General features: G+C 35.8%; 1 protein-coding gene across 2 annotated transcripts in view; it reads right to left on the bottom strand.

Annotated features, from left to right (window-relative positions):
- Window positions 1-111: 111 nt before the first annotated feature.
- LOC113046743 (parvalbumin, muscle-like) overlaps window positions 112-20083 on the bottom strand; it is a 42301-nt gene continuing 22329 nt past the window's right edge. Inside the window, exons 1-5 of one of the 2 annotated variants that reach the window (XM_026207690.1) lie at window positions 5917-6012; window positions 2911-2979; window positions 1464-1596; window positions 1227-1336; window positions 112-611 (exon numbers count right to left, since the gene is read on the bottom strand). In XM_026207690.1, coding sequence (XP_026063475.1) covers window positions 586-611; window positions 1227-1336; window positions 1464-1596; window positions 2911-2971 — 330 coding nt within the window. In that variant the 5' untranslated portion in view covers window positions 2972-2979; window positions 5917-6012 and the 3' untranslated portion in view covers window positions 112-585. Of the gene's footprint in view, window positions 612-1226; window positions 1337-1463; window positions 1597-2910; window positions 2980-5916; window positions 6013-20083 lie in introns of those variants that run through there. The other variant, XM_026207691.1, reaches the window with a different exon arrangement.

Genomic DNA, 20083 nt, shown 5'->3' with positions numbered 1-20083 from the left:
GAGAGAGTTAATCATTTAATTCAAAATTTTGCAACCCTGCCACACATACCATACTTCAAACTGATTATTAAAAAAAAAAAAAAAAAAAAAAAAAAACACACACACTCGAACTCTTGGGGCATTTTCTCTTTATTTTCTTTTCTTTCACAACTTGACCTCTTTCTTCTTTTGGTGTGTTTCACAACGGCTTGTTAACGGAGGGATGGAGAGAGTTTGGAGGGGAGGAGAGGAGCGAAGGAGGATGATAAAGACAGATGAAGAATGGTGGATTATGAACAATGCAGTGTTTTCTTTTCTATTGTATCTACTGTACATATTACGGGCATGAGGTTTTGCTCTGTTAAAGGTCGCTTGGTCTATACACTAGCAGAAACACTCACTTTTTTATAAAAAGGAAAATAAATAGCATGACGGTCAGCGTGTGTGATTGTGTGTAGGGAGTGTTCAGAAAGGGCCGTGCAGGTGTGTGAGGGTGTGTTTAAGTGAGCGCGTGTGTGTGTGTGTGTCTGTGCTTCGGGGAGGGTTAGGCTGAGGTGTCGAGGTCAAAGGGTCATAAGGTATGAACAGGCCAAGACTCGGAGTCACTTATTCACGAACCAGAGCAGCAAACTCTGAAACAGAAAGAGACAGAGTGATTAATAGCATTTTTGATAAAGTGCATAATAAAGGTTAGTAGAAGCGTCATATTTATAAGGACTCCAGTCGAATCAGTTCTGAAAGCTTTGTGCGCATCTGATTCAATTGACTCTTATGAACCAGTTCTTTTTAATCTAAAGGATTCACACTATTTTGTGAGTTAGCAGTTTGAATTAGACTCACTCGTCCGACTCACTCAGTGAATCATTCAATGAAGTGCGATTTGAATCGTGATCTTTTTTTATATTGCAGGAACAGGCTTCCATATGAATCAGCTATGAATCATTACTTGAAATTAAAGATTTAAATAGTCTTTGTGTGTGTGTGTGTGTGTGTGTGTGTGTGTGTGTGTGTGTCTTGAGCCCTGCCCATTTAAACTGAGGAAGCATGTTGAGATTTGAAACCAGGTTTATTTAACTAGACTAACACAGCTTACACTTCTATAAAGAACTAGTATGTTTTTATATTTGAAAAGACAGTGTTTTCTTATCAAGTAAGTCAGGGCTCCCACTGGTGCCCCCTCAAAAATCAAAAATAAATCAAATAGATGTGTGACGCCCCTGCTGTTCTGGTATATTCCGTTATTTTACCTTCTGCTCCAATCTTCCCATCTCCATCTTTGTCCGCAGCCTTCAGGAATGCTTTGGTCTCCTTATCGCTCAGGTCTCTCCCGTCTGTAGCGAAATGCTTGAAAACAAACCTGCACAGAGGAAACAGAGCGAGTCTTTCAAACCTATTGTGTGCTCACCTGTACTCTGAGAGTTTCAATTGCAAATCTTACGGGTAACAAGTTATCTGTTTGTAGTGATGAAATGATGTAGTCTTACTTAAGTTCCTCCTCCTCTATAAAGCCACTATTGTCTGCATCCAGGATGTGGAAAGCCTTCTTCACATCTTCAGCCGACTTCGCCTTCAGTCCGACCATCTCAAAAAACCTCTTGGGGTCAAATGAGTCGACGGCTACAAGAAGGTTGCAAAAACACAGAGAATCACTGACATTTTGTCTGAAAACTAGGAGGAGTTTACATGAAAATGCTAATTTTGTCATGTTTTCCTCATCCTCATGTCATTCTAAACCTGTTTGGCTTTGTTTTGTTGAACACAAAAGCTGAATTTTCCCTTGATATAATGAAAGTAAATAGAGTTTGGGACTGTCAAGCTTTAAATGGAACAAAAAAGCACCATAAATGTATCATAAAAGTGGTTTGTACTAATTGTGCACTATATTCCAAGTGTCCTGAAGTCACAGACTAGTTACAGTATGTGTGACAAAAACATAAGAAACAGACTTGTGGTTCAGCTCTCTTCAAACCTGCCCTCTGCTTTGGCTCTCTAATCAGATAATAATGGAATTAGACAGGTTTGATGGAGTCAAGTGAAAGATTTTCAGTAAGATTGTTTGAAATATAGTGCATGAGTCATGTGAACTACTTTTATGGTCTTTGTCATTTTCTAGTTAATTAGCCCCAGTCCATGTCAATTTCATTATAATAAAAATAATTTAAAAAGACCATGATATTCGATTACAATTTTGGCTTCTAATAATGATAAAAACAACATAATAAAGATAAAACAATTCTCGTTTATAAAGTTTATAAAAAAAAGTGGTGCTCTTGATCCCCACCCTAAATGTTAAGTAGATTTCAACAGGGTATTTAAATAAATGTATTATTTTACTTTTTTTATGTTTTTCTGCATTGTTATTAAATGTATGAAGTTCAAGGAAATCCACTGGAAATCCAAAGACATTTTTTGAAGTTCAGTATTTTTTATGGTGTTTCCAAAGTCAAAGAGTACCCATGTTAATCAATCATGATCTTTCTGTAATTATGATGGAAGTTATGATTTCTCTATGGCTAGAGAATGACAGAATAGAGGGCCATTCAAACCCAATGCATTGTGAGTTTAACAGGAGATGCATGGCAATGGAATGTAAAACACACAAACTCTCGAGACAATTTAGCTGCAATGCTCATTTCCGTGTCATGCTTGAAACGCTGCAAAAGACGTGAAATGAGATCGCAATGGTCAAAGACATCTAGCACACAGGAAAAGGGGGAAAACATCACAGCTGAATGAAAAAAGGGAACAGCCCCTAAAAAAGAGGCAATTTTACAAACATTTACACTTATATTTACATTACTTATAAAAATTGTGATTAATGTGATTAATACTATTTATTTTCAGTTTTTTTTTAAATCATATTTTAGAGTAAGAGTACATATGTGAAGGAGAAATTAAAGCTTGCAACTCAGGATGGCACAGAAAAATCACCTTGAAAGGCATCCAGGGCTTTCTTAATGTCATCAAGGTTGAGGATGCTGTTCATCGCCATTTCTAAAACTGCAAAAAGAGACACAGACAGAGAAAAAGAACGAAAAATCAGCATTCATGTACCATGTAGTAAAAAAAAATAGCAATGCAACATGAAACTGCAGCTGGCCAGCGCGAGATCATGAAAAGAAAGAATTGATAAAAGGCCTTCAAAAAGTCATAAATTATGAACTAGTTTCGAGGGGTGAGAGAAACGTCAAACACTTGATGTGTGTGTGTGTGTGTGTGTGTGTGTATGTGATTCTTTTAAAACCACACAGCTCAGGTCCAACTCCAGATCAGAGGGAAAACATGTTGAAGGCTCCAGCGCCCACAATCCTTCAGTGTTTCCTCTGCCAGAGACGTTACAACTATCAGGTGTATACGGATTTTAAACGGTCATCCAGAGATGGGCTTTGCATCAGAGTCAGGCTTCAGTCCAAACCAGCAGCTGAGAGACTCTCAGAGAGCCCAGAGATGGAGATCACAGATGACTTTAGCTGGAAATATGTTTTTAATCAGCATACATTCAGTGAACGCTTCCTCAGCAAATGACTGATAGCGAGCTAAAAGACTGCACTGCTCAGTTTTTCAAGGTTCTTAAGACAGAGAACAGTTTCCACACAAGTCACGGTCAGACTTAAAAAGTTTCTTAAAAGATTTTTAGCAGAGTCCTTCACCTGCCCACAGTTACACACTCCTCATTGTCCTTTTTTCTCCCACAGCAGGCAGTATTGGTAATGTGCAGCAGTGAAAGTACAGCCTGTATTTTTTCCTTTCAGCTGGCTCCTCGTTTCATTGATCTGGATCAGGTGCGGGTCAGCTGGGCAAAACTGAGCTTCAGTTCTGCTGACTGGAAGACAGCGCAACTGCTGACTTTCCTCAGTGACGTTTGGTACAGCGAGATCTGCTCAACGACTGTGAGGGTTTAATGTGGAAGTCAGCTGAGCTGGCAAAGCCAAGCATGCAGCACAACTGTTTTCAACACGATTTTATTTTAGCAGCAAATTAAAATGATTTCTGAACTGACAGACTGGAGTAATGATGCTGAAAATTCAGCTTTGCATCACAGGAATAGATAACATTTTAAAACATTCAAAAATCATTTTAAATTCTAATAATATTTCACAATACTATTGTTACTGTATTTTTGACTTCTTTCAAAAACTGATCCCAAACTTTCGAACGGAGCGTAGTGCCTCCACATTGTGCTGTGAGTGGGTTTGATTGCGTAACACTGGTGGGCTTTGTGTGGCGCTCACCAACCTACTCTAGCTCTGCTTGGACCAATCCAGAACCCGAGATCCAGATGAAAAGATAGATTTCATGTGTCATTTAGAGGACACTTTTATCCAAAGCCACTCACCCTCCACATATTACAGCACAGTCTCTCTGGTGCAACCTGGGACATACAGTGTTCCCTACAATGCTGCTACTTTATTGATCACTTTTCTTTTTCAGTTAAATGATAACACTAACAGACGTATATGACATGACAACAGTGCTTCCCACAGGTTTCAAATATACTTGCGGTGGTAGCCCGGTGGAAAACCCTCCTATTACCCAAGGCACAGAAATGGTCTACTACATGTGACAAATCAAGTGTGATTTTTAACAGTATTTTAATTTATTGAAATTTTAATTACAGAGGCTTATTAATTTTAATTAGACGTATTACTTTTAATTAGATACTAATATTATGTATTATAATATGCATTGAAAATTACAGCATTTAAATGGTAGAGTTCTCCTTTCTTTGTCATATAATGCCACTCTCAGTGAATAGGACACAGATTTGACCGATACTAGTAATACTAGTATATATATATATGTGTATATATATATATATATATATATATATATATACATATATATATATATAGAATAATATATGTCAAATAATGTTCTTAGTCTTTTCTTCTTGTGGGGAAACATCACAGCTACAATAGTTTACTATGAATGAAATGGAAATGAAATGAAATAGAAAGAATTACCATAATAAATAAATAAATAAATAAAAAATTATAAACAAGTCCGAAATACACCGGGACTCTTATTTTGAAATGTATGTGCTTTCCTTCAGCTCAGAGAAAAACTATTCTTATAACAGTCTAAAACGTATTGTATAAAGGCCATTAAGTAGACATTTTCATAATTCATCAACTCGAGTTCACAAGCAATCTGAAATCAGTTTTGAAGCAATCGCTGAAGCAGTGTGAACTAAGCGCTGTTGAGAGGCTGTGTATTGAACACGCAACAGCGCCCCCTTGTGACACTGCAACGAGCAGCGCTCTTTTTTTTCTTGACATATGACTTTTGATGAAATCATTAAGTTTAATAATCGATAGTCTGTATTGCGATTAATGTTTTCCATCCTCAAAATATAAGACGACTTAAAATGATCATTAAGACTTTTTTTAACCATTTCATTTGATGTCAGTTAATTTAAGAAAACCTTAAATAAATTTTACCGGTCGCGCACATCTAAGTATTTGAATTAGCGACCGAAGCGGCCGCACTGTCAAACCCTGTGTTAGTTATGTGAAAGATCCGCCACGTCTCTGCTCTGCAGCGCACTTGGGAGCATCAGAGAGAGAGAGTAACGTTACCGTTAACGTTAAACAGCTCTCGCGCAAACAGCACACACAGATACGAAACGTGAAAGGGGAGATTTAAAACTAGGTTTCATTATTTTGAGCGGATAAAAAAGTATAAGGATAAAAATAATAAAAGCAAAAATGTTTCTTCATATATAACATTACCTGGGCGGACGTTAATGTAACATACCTGGGTGGCCCGCCCAAGTAACGTTAGCGTTATTTAAAGTCTACATTATGTGTGGTAAGAACTTAACAATTCTGCTAAAATTACTAATAAAATTAACATTCACTTCAAACACAACAGTTGGACATTAAAGCATACGAGTTACAGTTTTTTCCCCCCTGAAAGCTGATAATTTTTACAAACCTTTAGGAGCAAAAGAGACAGAAGTGTTGTTTTCTACTCAAAGTCTGGTGTGTTGTGTGAGGATGCACTACAGTTGCCACGGCAACTCTCAAACTGTCAACTGTCATTCTGAATTTAAAAAATGCAGCTCTATTCCCTTCTGTGTACATTCATTATAGCACAATAAAGTGACATTTCCATGTACATTTTAATATACACATACACAGGGCCGTAGCTGGGCTTTGCGGGGCCACGGTGAAGGTTGTACCAGTGGGCCCTGTTTGAAATGGTTTAATTTTTATGTTCGTACATTTTTTTTTTTTTTTTTGTGCTATTTACACACTGTTTAAGGTTTTTTTCAAGTTTGTATGTGTCCAGGTACAGAAACTGAATAATCAAATGTAAAATAGCAATGGATAGTCTTCAATTTAAAAATGAAATATACAATCAAACCAAAATTTATTCAGACACCTTCAACATTTCTCACATTATTACAGTTTATTTGCTATCCCTTGTAAAGTGGTTATAAAATATGACAATAACTTAGTTAAACTGTGTCAGAACAAATTCCTCTTCATGATGTCAAGATAGCAATTCAGAAAAAAAACACATAAGCAATACATGGTGCTGAATAATTTTTGGTCCCAATTTTTTAGACAGACAGAATTTTTTTTAATCAAATTCACTAGTAGTTCACTGTATGAAGGTGCTTTGTCACAGTTTGCCTAATTTTGCTATACTCACACCTAAATGTATTCTAGTGTCCTGACTCCTGTACCTACTAGTAAAATTAAACCTGGTGTCTGGATAGTTTTTGGTCTGACTATGCATTAATTCATGTTAAAACTACAAAGTAATTCAGTCAAGAGCAGTGAGTGTTTTTCTTAAATCTTCTTGGATTAACATTACAGCAGCTAGTAGCTAAAATAGGCGTGGTCACTTTAAGAGACAATGAACGCATCCAAAATATTTTTTTTCCTCAATTGTTTACTTTCACTTAAGAAATAACAGAATTTCATTTCGAGCATACTTTCCAAGATGGGTATTTTGACATATTTTGTATCTATTTGTCGGCACAAGAGCAAAAATAAGCAAATTCGGTGTTCAAGCGTTTTGAGAGACGCCTCTCTCTGCGTGAGCCCTGAACACCAGAACACCACTGTACTGAATTGGGCTCTTTCACTTCTTTTTGTTTGTTCAAATTGCGATTTGTATTTGTTCGTTCAGGTTCAGGAGGGACTTTGGGAAGAACTCAGAAGAGAGCTTGATTCAATGCTACTGTCCGTGATACGCGTCTCTCTCTCTCTCTCTTGCGCATCGAACACATAATGCGAGTAACCAGCTCTTTTAAGCTTTTGCGCTTCTTGTGTTTGGATGCTTTAATGTATAAATCGACAAGCAGTAAGGCTTAAAAAAACTTGAAAATGATAAGCTTTCATGACGATGCGCAGCAGTGGCCCGTCAACTGTCCAGAGCATCTTTTTAGGCTGGTCTCATCCAGTCGGTTGAGATTTTCTCAGGATTCTTTCATGAATAGAAAGATCCAAATTTCGGCATTTATCTGAAATAAAAAGCTTTTGTAACATTATACACTATACCAGGTTGTTTTTGGCCATTTTTATGAGGCTTTTTTAATAGTGTTCATATAGGAATTATCATATCAAATCGACCGAAATTAAGAAATAGATGGTGATATAATTTTTGCCATATCGTCCAGCCCTAGTGGGGAGTCACAGAAGCTTCTGAACAGGTTTTGCTAACAGAAATATGACCTCAGCCGAGGTGTCACCGTTTTTAATGCTTATAGGTGTGAGACATGGGTATAACAGAAAGAAAATGCTCAAGTTCCTCTTTTTTGATCTAACAGGGCTTCACTCATCTGTTTTAGAAAACAAGATAGTATCTTGCTGCTGGCCTGGATTAAAGAAGTGTGTTTTTACACCTACTGTTTATATTGTTAACCTTCGTTTCTCTCTACAGACCCCTTCCTCTCTCCTATCTGATTTTATTTCCTAATTTTCACACCCCTCTTGGAGATGACATTGGCTCTCTTTGATATCTCTCCTCACTCTCCCATCAGTCTCTTGATAAGCATCTCTCTATAATGATCTCATTCTCTCTGTTTCCATCCCCATCCACTCCTCTTCTTAATAAATGAAGTCGCCCAGTTAACAAAAATACCTTAGTGGGTCTTTTTTTCCCTGTGTGGGTCTAAATGTTAAGATTTAATTCAACATGTTAAGACTAGTAATGGTATATTTTGATACCAGCCCACAAAAGGGTCTGTGAAATCAATATAAAATACTGTGACATGCTATGGACTTATGATAGAACTTCCCTATCAACAAAGTACATACTTTTAGTAAACAGTACTATATACTACTATGTGCATTAGACTGTAGCCTATGTCTCATAATGGTTGAAAATAAGCTGAATGAAATACATTTAAATACACATATATCAAATAACTGTGTGTGTTTGTGTGTGTGTTTGTGTGTGTGTGTGTGTGTGTACTTTAAAAAAAAAAAAAGCGTTGGCAACTAACTAAATTGAAACTGAAACTAGAAATAAATAAAAACTGAAACTGAACTAAATTAAAACTGAATAAAATACATTGAAATGTGCTACAAAATGAAAACTAAAATGTAAACTGAAAATATTAAAATAAAAACCTATTCAAAACATTAATAAAACATATAATAGTATACTAAAATATCATACAAAATAACTTATGATGCTGTGAATGACATACATTTCCGGCAATGTCTGTCTCAAACATACACAGAAAAAAACTGTTAATTATTCTAATTGTCATGGGGTAATAAATATAATTAATAAATATTAAAATGTAAATAAATGAATAAATAAAATGTCTAAATTAAAAAAGGCAAAAATACAGTTCCATGGCCAATGCTACTACTACTACTTTTAAAAATCACTTTATTAAATAATAGTTTTATTTAATAAAAAAAGTTTGTTCACTGATTTTTTATTTATTTTTTTGCTCTTGGAAAAAAAAAAAATGGGACCCTTCATTCAGTCCATTCAACCAGAAATATGAGTCATATAAAATCTACACTAAAGGTACTGCACTTACTAGCTCTATCTCCTCCTCTAGAAGACTTTTTCTTCTTTGTGTCTTTCACGTCTCACGCTGGTTGTTTCACAGAAGGCACCATTCTTCTTGTAAGTCTTCCCCTCCCACCTTAAAGTCTCCAATTCCCCTTCCTGAGGGCTAATTTTATCTTTCTGCGGCTCAGTGAAACCCCGAGGCCCTGGAGAGCCATCTCTAATCCTGCAGCATCGCTGGGTGTAACTGTCAACCCTCATGAGCCCCGCTGGCAGCAGGGCAGGGAATGTACAGATTGCTGGAGATGGAGATGAAAGAGAGAGGTATCGGCAACGACAGCCGCGGCTACGGAGAGCTGCTCTTAATGTCCTGATCTCAAATACAATTGACCTCTAGTCTCAGTCAAAACCTCCAAATGGTTGCTTTTAACACACTAGCACTTACAAACATACAGTAGCCTAGGTCTGCAGGACAAGGGGATATTTAGTGGAGTGTCATGTATTATAAGAGCGTGTGTTGTTGGGGAAGTTACTTTGAAACAGCAGCTCTCCATTCAAGCCACTCATAATTTAAAGCAGATCAACTTAAGTCAACATCCATTTGAACAAGTAGATAATTAGCTATGCTACAAGCTACTAATTAAACAACCAATAAATGAAAATGTCATCATTTACACCCTTATGTCATTCCAAACTTCTATGAACAGTCAAATGGGTCCAATGATGTTTGGACCTAAATGTTCTTTAAAATAAATGTATCCTGGTTTGAATCAACCAGAAGGTGAGTAAATAAAATGGTCATTTTCATCCAATTTTCTTATTAAATATGTCTTTGAACATTCATTTTCAATAGCAAAATATCTTAATACCCTCATTTGAATAATAATTAACAAAAGTGACCCTGGATCACAAAACCAGGGTCCAATAAGGGTCAATTTTTTTTAAAAATTGAGATTTATACATAATCTGAAAGCTGAATAAATACATTTGTTAGGATCGGGCAATATTTGGCCGAGATATGAAATGTGAAAATCTGGAATTTGAGGGTGCAAAAAAATCTAAATTTTGAAGGAAAAAAAAACACCATTAAAGTAAACCAAAAATTATTTTTTTGATATATTTATGGTAGGAAATGTACATAATATTTTCATGGAACATGATCTTCACTTAATATCCTAACGATTTGTGGCATAAAAGAGAAATCAATAATTTTGACCCATATAATGTATTGTTGGCTATTGCTACAAATATTTCCCAGTGACTTATGACTGGTTTAGTGGTCCAGGGTCACATATATTATTATATATATATCATTTCCAGTCTGGGTAAATTTATTTGGTACTGAACAACGCAGATCTCAATTAGCAACACTAGTGATTATCATGTAACAGACTATAATAAAATGTATTTGAAAGCACTGTATGCTTTGAATGAAGACAAATGAATACATGTGAAGTAAACAATTATCGTCCAGCTCACTCTGCTGCAGTGTAAAAAAAAAAAAAAAAATGCAATGTAGCATTTTGTCCTGCTTCAGTGCTTCTTGGTGGAATAATGAGCTTGTTAGAAGGAAAACTACACTCAAAACAACTGAGCTACTGTCATGAGACTGAAAAATGTAGTTCTGTTGATGAAAAATGCAATAGATAAATAAAATAAATAAATACATGTGTAAATGTGTCAAGTGTAAATCTAACAACTGAGTTACACGGAGGAGTTCATTCACTTTTCCACCTGCTGTCAGTGTTATTTTTATTCAAATAATTGTATCTATAAATATTGTATTTATTAAATTTCTAATAATTGTAAAATAATAATTCTATAAACTAAACTAAAATACAATATAAATATTGAAAGCAAAATTGTAACTTCCAAAATTTTTCTTTGGCAGCTCACTGGAATAAGTTTAAGTTAAAAGTACTAAAGCGTAAAATGATCTAAAAAGGAATATTAATACAATGTGAAAATCAGAATCAGAAAACTGTAGATGTTAGTTAATTTATTGTAGGAGTATTCAATCATTTAATTTTTACAAAGTCACTTCATGAGCTTCAGAAATGGGTGAATGCTGAAATAAAAATAAATGATGTTTCAAAATAATAATACAGACCATAATAGAATAAATAACAATGTTTTCTGTTCCTAATTCAAGTTTTATTACACCCTCTAGTTCCATATGAATCAGTGTATATATATATCTTTTTTTCCCAAAAATATCTTTATTGAATTTTTAAAAATATGTTCAGACATACAAAAGAAAAAGGTCAGTAGTTAGTTAGAAAAGTAGGTCAGTTTCTCCAATGCCAGGTTGCTAGACATTAGTTTAATCCACTGGTTTATCTTTTGTCTTTCTGTGTTCTTCCAGTTCAGAGCGATTACATGTTTAGCCAGCAATAAGCAGAAACTAACAAGCTTCCTCTTTTTTTGTAGCCCTTTTAAAACCATTAGGGAAAATGTGCAGTAAGCAGAGTTTACTGTCCATGTTACATTCAATCAAACGGGAAACAAATGTAGTAACCTCATTCCAAAAAAATCTGAAGTTCCGGACACTGCCACATACAATGAAGAAGAGTGCCCTTGTCTACACCACATTACACAGACACCAGGAATATTAGAATTCAAATGGTGAAGTTTTACAGGAGTAAATACTGCAGAAATATAAACCTGGTGTTAATAGTTTGCGTCTGTGCCAACAAGCAAGAATTGTTCCCCTCATCATCTGAAATTTCTGTTTGTAAATCAGTTTTCCATGCTTTTAAATTAAAAAGACTACTTTCTTTTGAGGATAGTAGTAAAAAGGCCTCTACTCTGATGATGGTTAATGGCTATGTTCTCTATAGTGGAGAGTGGGGGTTTCAGAGTAGACTTTAGTTGGGTAGTGATGAAACCTTAAACCTGTAAGTACTTTTAAAAAGTGTTTTTTGAGTAAACCATATTTATTTACCAATTGCTCAAAATACATCAATACTCCTTCACTATATAGGTCCCCAATTTTATTCAAGCCATTATTCAGCCAAATTCTAAACCCCATGTCAGCTCTTCCTGGTTTAAATCTATAATTTCCCCAAACTAGCGATCAGTATATATTGTTAAAACAAATCTGACTTTAATCTAATAAATATCGATTACCTGCCACACAGTTACGATGGTGTGCATTAAACTGTTGCTTGCCTTGCATTCTATATTATTTATTTTAATTTGTTTTGCGTCATGACATACACATAAAATGGCATTCAGAAAAGGTGAAGGCATTAATACAAATATATTAAATACATAAATATAATTAACTTCATAAATAGTACAATTCTAACTCATAAATCTAATAATAAAAAATATGTATTTTTTAATCTTCTCCAAATACTTTAGCTCTGTTTTTCATAGTGCATCATAATCTTTAAAATGTATTTGTTTTAGTGCACAAAATGGTTTTTACATGGAGAGAGAAATGGGAAATGGTGACTCCCTGTGCAGTGCAACTGGGGAGCAGATTGAAACACACCCATAAGCCTCACTGAAGACACAACGAGGGGAGGAGTAGAAGTGCATGTCTTGAATAGGAGGAGGGAAGGATGGAGAGACTTCAAAGGCACTGTGTGTGTGAGAAAGAGAGGAAGAGGGACAGAGTGTGTTGAGGAGTGAGATGCTTTTCAAACAGTTGAGCTGCTGCTTGCAGAGCCCTGAAATCACTCTGATGAGCTGCAACAGACCAGACCAAACCAGATCAGACCAGATCAGACCGGCCCAGCTCAGCACAAACCGGACTACTGATTAGCTAAGACTAGAGATGTCCAAAATACTGCTATATTGACACTTATCAGCTAAAAAAATGTAACAGTAGTCTTTCTACAGGATTTGTATATGGTATGGTCAAAGGCACTTCTTTCTCTTAAAAAAAAATGATAAACAGGCAGTATAAACTTTGTTTTATTGTACTTGATTTGATGATGTGGTAGTTTAACGCAGCCTGCTACAATCTATAAAGTCATTAATATGATTCAATCAACAATAACCTGCAAAGAAAATGAGAAAACCACTGACTGCGCTTCATTTATTTCTTTGTTTATTACTGATGACTGTTTACTTTAATAATCATTTGCAAACACTTGGAGCTATGTTGATTTAATTGAAAAATAATCGAAGGCTACACGCCATAATTTGAATTTAATTAGTTTTTATTTATAGCATTTAATAATAAAATAAATACCGGTGTTTAATAGCATATTGGATTGGCTGTGGGATCGAGAATCATGAAATATAACTTGGTTTTTACTACAAACATTTTAAAAAGACCAACCAAGGCCGGCAAAAACCAGACTTGATCTTACTATCAGATCGAGACTATCAACAGAACTGCCTAATGTACACAGCAAAAAAAAAAAAAGATTTCTATATATTGTATATGGCATAAAGAAAAACTAAAATGTAAAATGGCTTACACTATATTTAAAAGTTTGGGGTTTGTAAGATATTAATGCTCATCAAAGCTGCATTTATTTAAACAAAAACCAGTAAAAACTGTAATTTTGTGAAATACTAGAATATATTGTAATATATTGATGCAAAGCTGATTCATTATCATTACCACAATCTTGAGTTTCCCATAATCCATCAGAAATCATTCTAATATGCTGATTTGCTGCTCCAAAAAATATTTCTTATAGTTATCAACACTGAAGCTGTGCTGTTTAAAGGTTTGTGGAAACTGCAGTATATTTTTGGAAAGATCAAAAGAACAGCATTTATTTGCTGAATAAAATCGCTGCTGCAAACCTGAAGATGAGGTGATCACGTGATCTTGCTATTATCAGGCTCACTGACGAAAACAGAAGTGAAAACACAACAAACTAATAGAACCTTCTGCATTCTCTTTCACATGCAATGCGTGCGAGAACATGACACGGAATGACTGGTTCAGAACTGGATGTAATGGGAATACTGTACGCAGTGACAGAAACACAGACACACGCACACACTCTTTATTCATACCGTCTCAGAGATCAAGAGAGGAAAAGAAACAAAAGAATATTCTTCTCCGCTTTCATCAACAACGAACACACGGGAGAGCAGGAAGCACAAACATTAGCAACAGATAGCAGTGGATATGTCACTGGAGGTAAAAACACACACTTCATAAACAAGTAAAGCAAGGCCAAGTCTGAAGACCTTTACAAACAAGTGAAACAGCACAACGCTCAGCAGCAGACTCTTCTCTCTCTGGCTTTCTTTTCAAATTGATCGGCTGCTGTTTTTCACAGTAAGCTGAAGTACATATACTTCATGAATTTTTTATGCATCTACTTTGGGAGAGTCAAGGTTTTCTGAACAGTATGTGAATTATGGTGTAGACAAAACGTAATTACAGTGGCAGATATAAACAGGACTGTAACAAATCACACTAATTGTACATAACATTAGCAGATCAGTGTTAAGCAAAGCTGTTTCACCGAATAATATTTAACAAATTATTGAGTTTGGACTTTTGGGAACACTTCTGAGTCACAACTCAATTTAAGAATTATTTGTAGACTTGCTGATTAATTGAAACAAGCAGTCATATCTAATGTTTCCAATACTGAATATGTGATTTAATCAGCCTATTGTGACCCTTTTTACAGTATGTAATTAAGTCTCGGGCCTAGAAAGTGTCTGTGAAGTTTCAGTTCAAAATACCCCACAGATAATTTGTTATATAATTTTGAAAATGCCTATTTTTCTGTGAAACATGCTGTTTTCGTGCATTTCCCTTTAAATGCAAATTTGCTTCTGCTCCCCCTTCCCCCTTTTCCAGAATAGGACTGTCCTTTTACAGCTCATACTCTGCTAAAAAAATACTTAAAATCTTAAAATACTGCCTCTTTTTTGCTCAGATAAAAGTAATACATCTTTCAAATCTGTAAAGACTCAACTTTTATTTGTGTACTAACAATAACAACAAAACGTGCCGCTTTTGTAAAATAATGAAAGGCAACAGGACCACCTCTGTCTCTGTGAACTTGAGCGTGAAACTCCAAAACTCTGTGTATGCTTGCCTTACAGATATAAAAAAAGATATATATCTATAGAGAGTGAAATGTCTACTTTCAAATAAGACTATTAAGAAGATGTAGGAAAGAGCCAAACATTGTCGCTCACAAGTGAAGAGAAACAGGCAATGCAATTTTCCAGGCTCTCGTGTTGAAGAGGGCCAGCATGTTCCCTTTAACAATACACTCTCTCAGTCTAAAGCCTTGCACGCACAAGACAAAGATCTTGAATGAGAAATTAGGATTGACACATTTTCTGCTGAGCCCAGAAGGAGAGTTTTACATTACGGCAAGCTCAGTGATCCATCAACTTACTAAACACAGCCGCATGTGAACAAATACAAAGGGCACAGCAATCCTGCAGTGGGAGTCTATTAATGCTCTGAATGGAGAGATAGAAACACAATATATCTGTAGCTATACGGGCAGATCTGAGGACAGACACAGAGTGGAAGCTGGTAAAAAAGGCTCTTTAGTGCTCATCAGGGACTTTATTCTGAAACAACAGTCAGTTTAACCTTCTGGGTCTCAGCAAAATGTATTTCAGTGTTTAGAGCAGAAGAAACACATGACAAAAATAAACCAGTGAATAAAAAATGATCCTTCAGATCTACATTTTAAAAATCTAAATCAACAGCAATCTAATTAGAAACAGAAACCTTTTGTTATATTATAAATGCCTTTACCCTCACACACACATAGATATAACACACACAAATTTGAATCATGATGTCTGCATTTTTCAAAGAGAGTTACGTTATCATGGCCAAATAACAAAAAATTGTATTTCTGAAAAGACCAGAATTACCTCTTTAAGAATGCATCAATTCAGATAATGAACTGCGGCGTGTGTGCTTTCAAAAAAATTCACACACACAGAAAAAAGATTGTGCTCTACAGTGAACAAAAATGAATTACTGTTCCGCAGGAGGATAAAACGCATGCAAACTCCACCACGAACAGTTATTAGGAAATATTGAAAACCTCTAATGGTTTAGTTAATCATTTGCTCCTCAGAGGAGAAGTGATGGAAGAAAGCCCAAAACCTGATTGATTTAAAAGTCTGCATTCAGAGAGTGGAAACAAAACACATGACAGAAAAAGAGAGACCGTCCAGAACTCATTTCTCTTCGCATCAGACACATTCTGATAGCCATCAGAAAAGGCCGTCCAGCAGTCTGAGAAAGATGATAGAGTGATCATCCAGAGGAAACGGCAGACCATAGGAAGTTTCAATTCATAAAGCTGTTGGGTTTTGTCACCTTTTGCTCCTCTCACCGGCGAAGAAGAGGACAAAGAAGTAAAGTGAAGTCGACAGAGTGAATCAGGTTCATCAGTACAACCTATCATTGCATGTGGTGTGCAATGAATCCCAAATACTTCTCTTTCCCTCGCACAATGTTAGAACTGAGCTGTGGCCAGTTACTACTAGCTAGTAAAAATGCCACTTTCTGTCTATATGTGATTTTAAAAGCACAGTATTTGTTGTTAATGTAATAAACATCACATTTTTTCCAGAACTCAACCTATAGACAAGCTTGACTCTTCACCACAAAAACTGCAATATAATAGATCCTTTTCTGATCTTCCTCAAGAATCCAGTCCAACACAAGGCATGCTGGGAGCTAGAAATCTACTGCTCAGTTTCAGCAACAAACACGATTAATAAATTGATTCATAAACAAATGGATTGAGTTAACCTTCATTTTTCAAAATTAAATGGACTGAACGTAATGAAATTATATTATGACAAAATGTATAAGAATTGTTTTGCAGTAGCTCATTTTAATTAAGTCAATTAAACAATTCATTTTTTTCTTCCAGTCTCCTCTAAATGACTGGCTCCCCATCAGCTGGCCTGGGCCCACTAGGCAAACATCCAAGTGGGTCGCAGAATGACTTAATTTTTAATAGATTAATATTAATAAAAAAAAATTGAAAGATTATTGAGATTGAGATTCAGATCATCAAACTAATTTTAATATTAGACAAAGATAATGCAACTACAAAATGCAGTTTTTAAATGATGATTTCATTTTTTTAAGGGAAAAAAGCTGTCTAAACTTCCCTGGCTTTATGTGAAAGAGTAATCACCCCCTCCTGATAAATCATGAAAGAACAGACGAGCAACAAAAGAGTTGACATGTATCAGTCTGGAAAGGGGTTTAAAGCCATCTCTAAGACTTTGAGACTCCAGCGAACCACGGTTAGAGCCATAAACCACAAATGGAGAAAACTTTGAACAGTGGTGAACCTTCCCAGCAGTGTCCGGCCTACCAAAAATACTCCAAGAGAGCAACGGCGACTCATCCAGGAGGTCAGAAAAGAACCCCGAACATCATCTAAAGAACTGCAGGCCCCATTTGCCTTTGCAGCTTCAGGATCTGCATTCAGAAAATCCTGAAGGAGAATGTCCGGCCGTCAGGTTGTGACCTCAAGCTCAAGCACACTTGGTTTATGCAGCAGGAAAATGACCAAAACACACCAGCAAGTCCACTTCTGAATGCCTCGAAAAAGACTAAATTAAGATTTTGGAGCGGCCAAGTCAAAGTCCAGACTTAAATCTGATTGAGATGCGGTGGCATGACCTTAAACAGTCCATTCATGCTCGAAAACCCTCCAATGTGGCTGAAATAAAACAATTCTGCAAAGCAGAGTGGACCAAAATTCCTCCACAGCGATGTGAAAGACTCTTTGCCAGTTAATTCAAATGCTTCATTGCAGCTGTTGCTGCCAAAGGCTGGCACAACCAGTTATTAGATTTCAATTATTTTTTCATGTAGTGTCTGGCAGGTTTTTACAGTTTTTTCCTTAATAAATGAAATTTCTATTTATTTATAAAGAAGAACTAAACACAACTACCATTGACCAATGTGCCGTACAAAATAAGTAACCATAAGCCAGATAAAATAACATTCACTTAACCTAAATGTAAAAATGGATAGTGTATGGGCCGTTCTGATTTCTGCAGGAAGACTATTCCAAAGTTTCGGAGTGGCTACGGGGAATGCTTGATCACCCCTAGTCTTGAATCCGGTTCTAGGAACCACTAAAAGCACTAAAAGCACTAAAAGTTGGCAGACCTAAACCCTCCTGCAGATTGGTGGTCTATCAACAGATCAGGGAGGTATGAGGGTGCTAAACCATTTAAAGACTTAAAAACCAATACATTGAAAAAAAAAAAAATTAAAATAAACTTTAAAATGAATCCTGTAGCACACATGTAACTAATGTGTAAAGACTGAAAGACAGGCAAAATATACTCATGCTTTCGAGATCCCGTCAGGACTCTGGCAACCGGATTTTTAACCATCTGAAGGCAGTTTAAGGAAGATTGACTGATCCCCAAATAAAGAGAGTTACAGTAATCAACCCTTGTGGTGATAAAAGCATGGATTACTCTTTCAAAATTAGTAAAAGATAGAAAGGACTTCATTTTTACCAGGCTTTCCAAAACTGATAGAAGCTCGACTTTAAGGCACTGTCCAACACCACACCCAGATTTTTCATGTACGGCTTTACATAAGGTGCCAGAACACCAAGATTTAGTGTATTTTGTGTAATATTAAAATTAGTTTGATGATCTGAATCATTCAAGTGTGACAAATATGCAAGCAATTAAAAATAAATAAATAAATAAAAAACAGGAAGCGGGTAAAAACTTTTACATCAATGTAAGTGAAAAGTGAAGTGAAGTGAAAGTGACATGTGGCCAAGTATGGTGACCCATACTCAGAATTCGTGCATTTAACCCATCCAAAGTGCACACACAGCAGTAAACACACACAGCATGAACACACACCCAGAGCAGTGGCAGCCATGCATGATTTACGTATGCTGCGGCACCCGTTGGGGGTTTGGTGCTTTGCTCAAGTGCACCTCAGTCATGGTATTGAAGGAGGGAAAAGTGTTGTACATTCACCCGCCCGAACCGAGACTCGAACTCGCAACCTTTGGGTTAGGAGTCCAAATCTCTAACCATTAGGTCACAAACTGAACATGGTTTGGTTTCCAAAAGTTAATCACTGGTAATTACATTATATTTAAAATTTAGTCCTATTCAGGTTACAGTAACTTTTTTATATAAATGACATATTACTAGAACAAAGGCAGTAAATTATTAATGTCACACTTTACTGCGGGTGGAACTCGGAGATATGGAGCATGGTTAACAATCTTTTAATTTCTTGAAACACAAAAGGTGATCCAGCACAGGAGCAAGGAACATCACAGGTATGGACGATGTAGACCCGACAGAGGAGAGACGCAAAGACAGGAACATAATAATAGGGAGAATTACTGCATGGAATGAGACAATGAACATGGGACACAGAACACAGCATAATGAGTCCAGGGGCGTGACAATTAATAATTAGATTTTCCCAAATTCTTGTTTTTTCTCTCCAGATTTCCTTTCTAAAATTCTGCTGCTTTTATACATTTGGAGAGTCTTCCAGCTTTTCATCAACTCACAAGCCCCCTGCAGTTCATTCACAAACCCCAGTTTGAGAAAACTGTGGCATCATGGGTAATGTTTAATACTCTTCATGATGTTAATAAAGAATATAATATATTTAAGGTCAAAAGTAATTTAAAGTAATTAAAAAATAGGAAATATTTTACTTTATATTAGGACTTATATTGGGCCTTTGAATGATGTTTTGGACTAAGGGGGTAAAAAAGACTGCAAAAACATCACTGCTCTAAATAAAAGTGGCAAAAGGTGAATTTTGATTGTATGAAGAATTACAATTAAAAGTTTGTCAACACAAAACTATAATTTGGCTTCAGAAGACTTGGAATTTAGGATACAAATCATATGAACAGCATTTATGACAATTTAATGACAATAGCTCAGGGTCTTATGAATTTTTTATTCTACAGAAAAAAGCTCACTCACTTAAATAGCTATTTTAGTCTTCCACAGACAACAGAAAATAGCACAGCTTTGGTATTTAAGAACATAAACATTATTTTCTGAGTTAAATCATACAAAACTGTAGTCACACCAATTTTCTCACTGCAACTATGTTTTTATATATTCTCCTTTCACTGAGCCAGTGTTTTCATGCACCCTTCGAACTATGAATGCTCTG

The sequence above is a fragment of the Carassius auratus genome, chromosome 28, assembly GCF_003368295.1.
Source record: "Carassius auratus strain Wakin chromosome 28, ASM336829v1, whole genome shotgun sequence".
Lineage (NCBI taxonomy): Eukaryota > Metazoa > Chordata > Actinopteri > Cypriniformes > Cyprinidae > Carassius > Carassius auratus.
The sequence above is the reverse complement of the archived record's forward strand: the minus strand, read 5'-3'. Positions and strand labels throughout refer to the sequence as shown.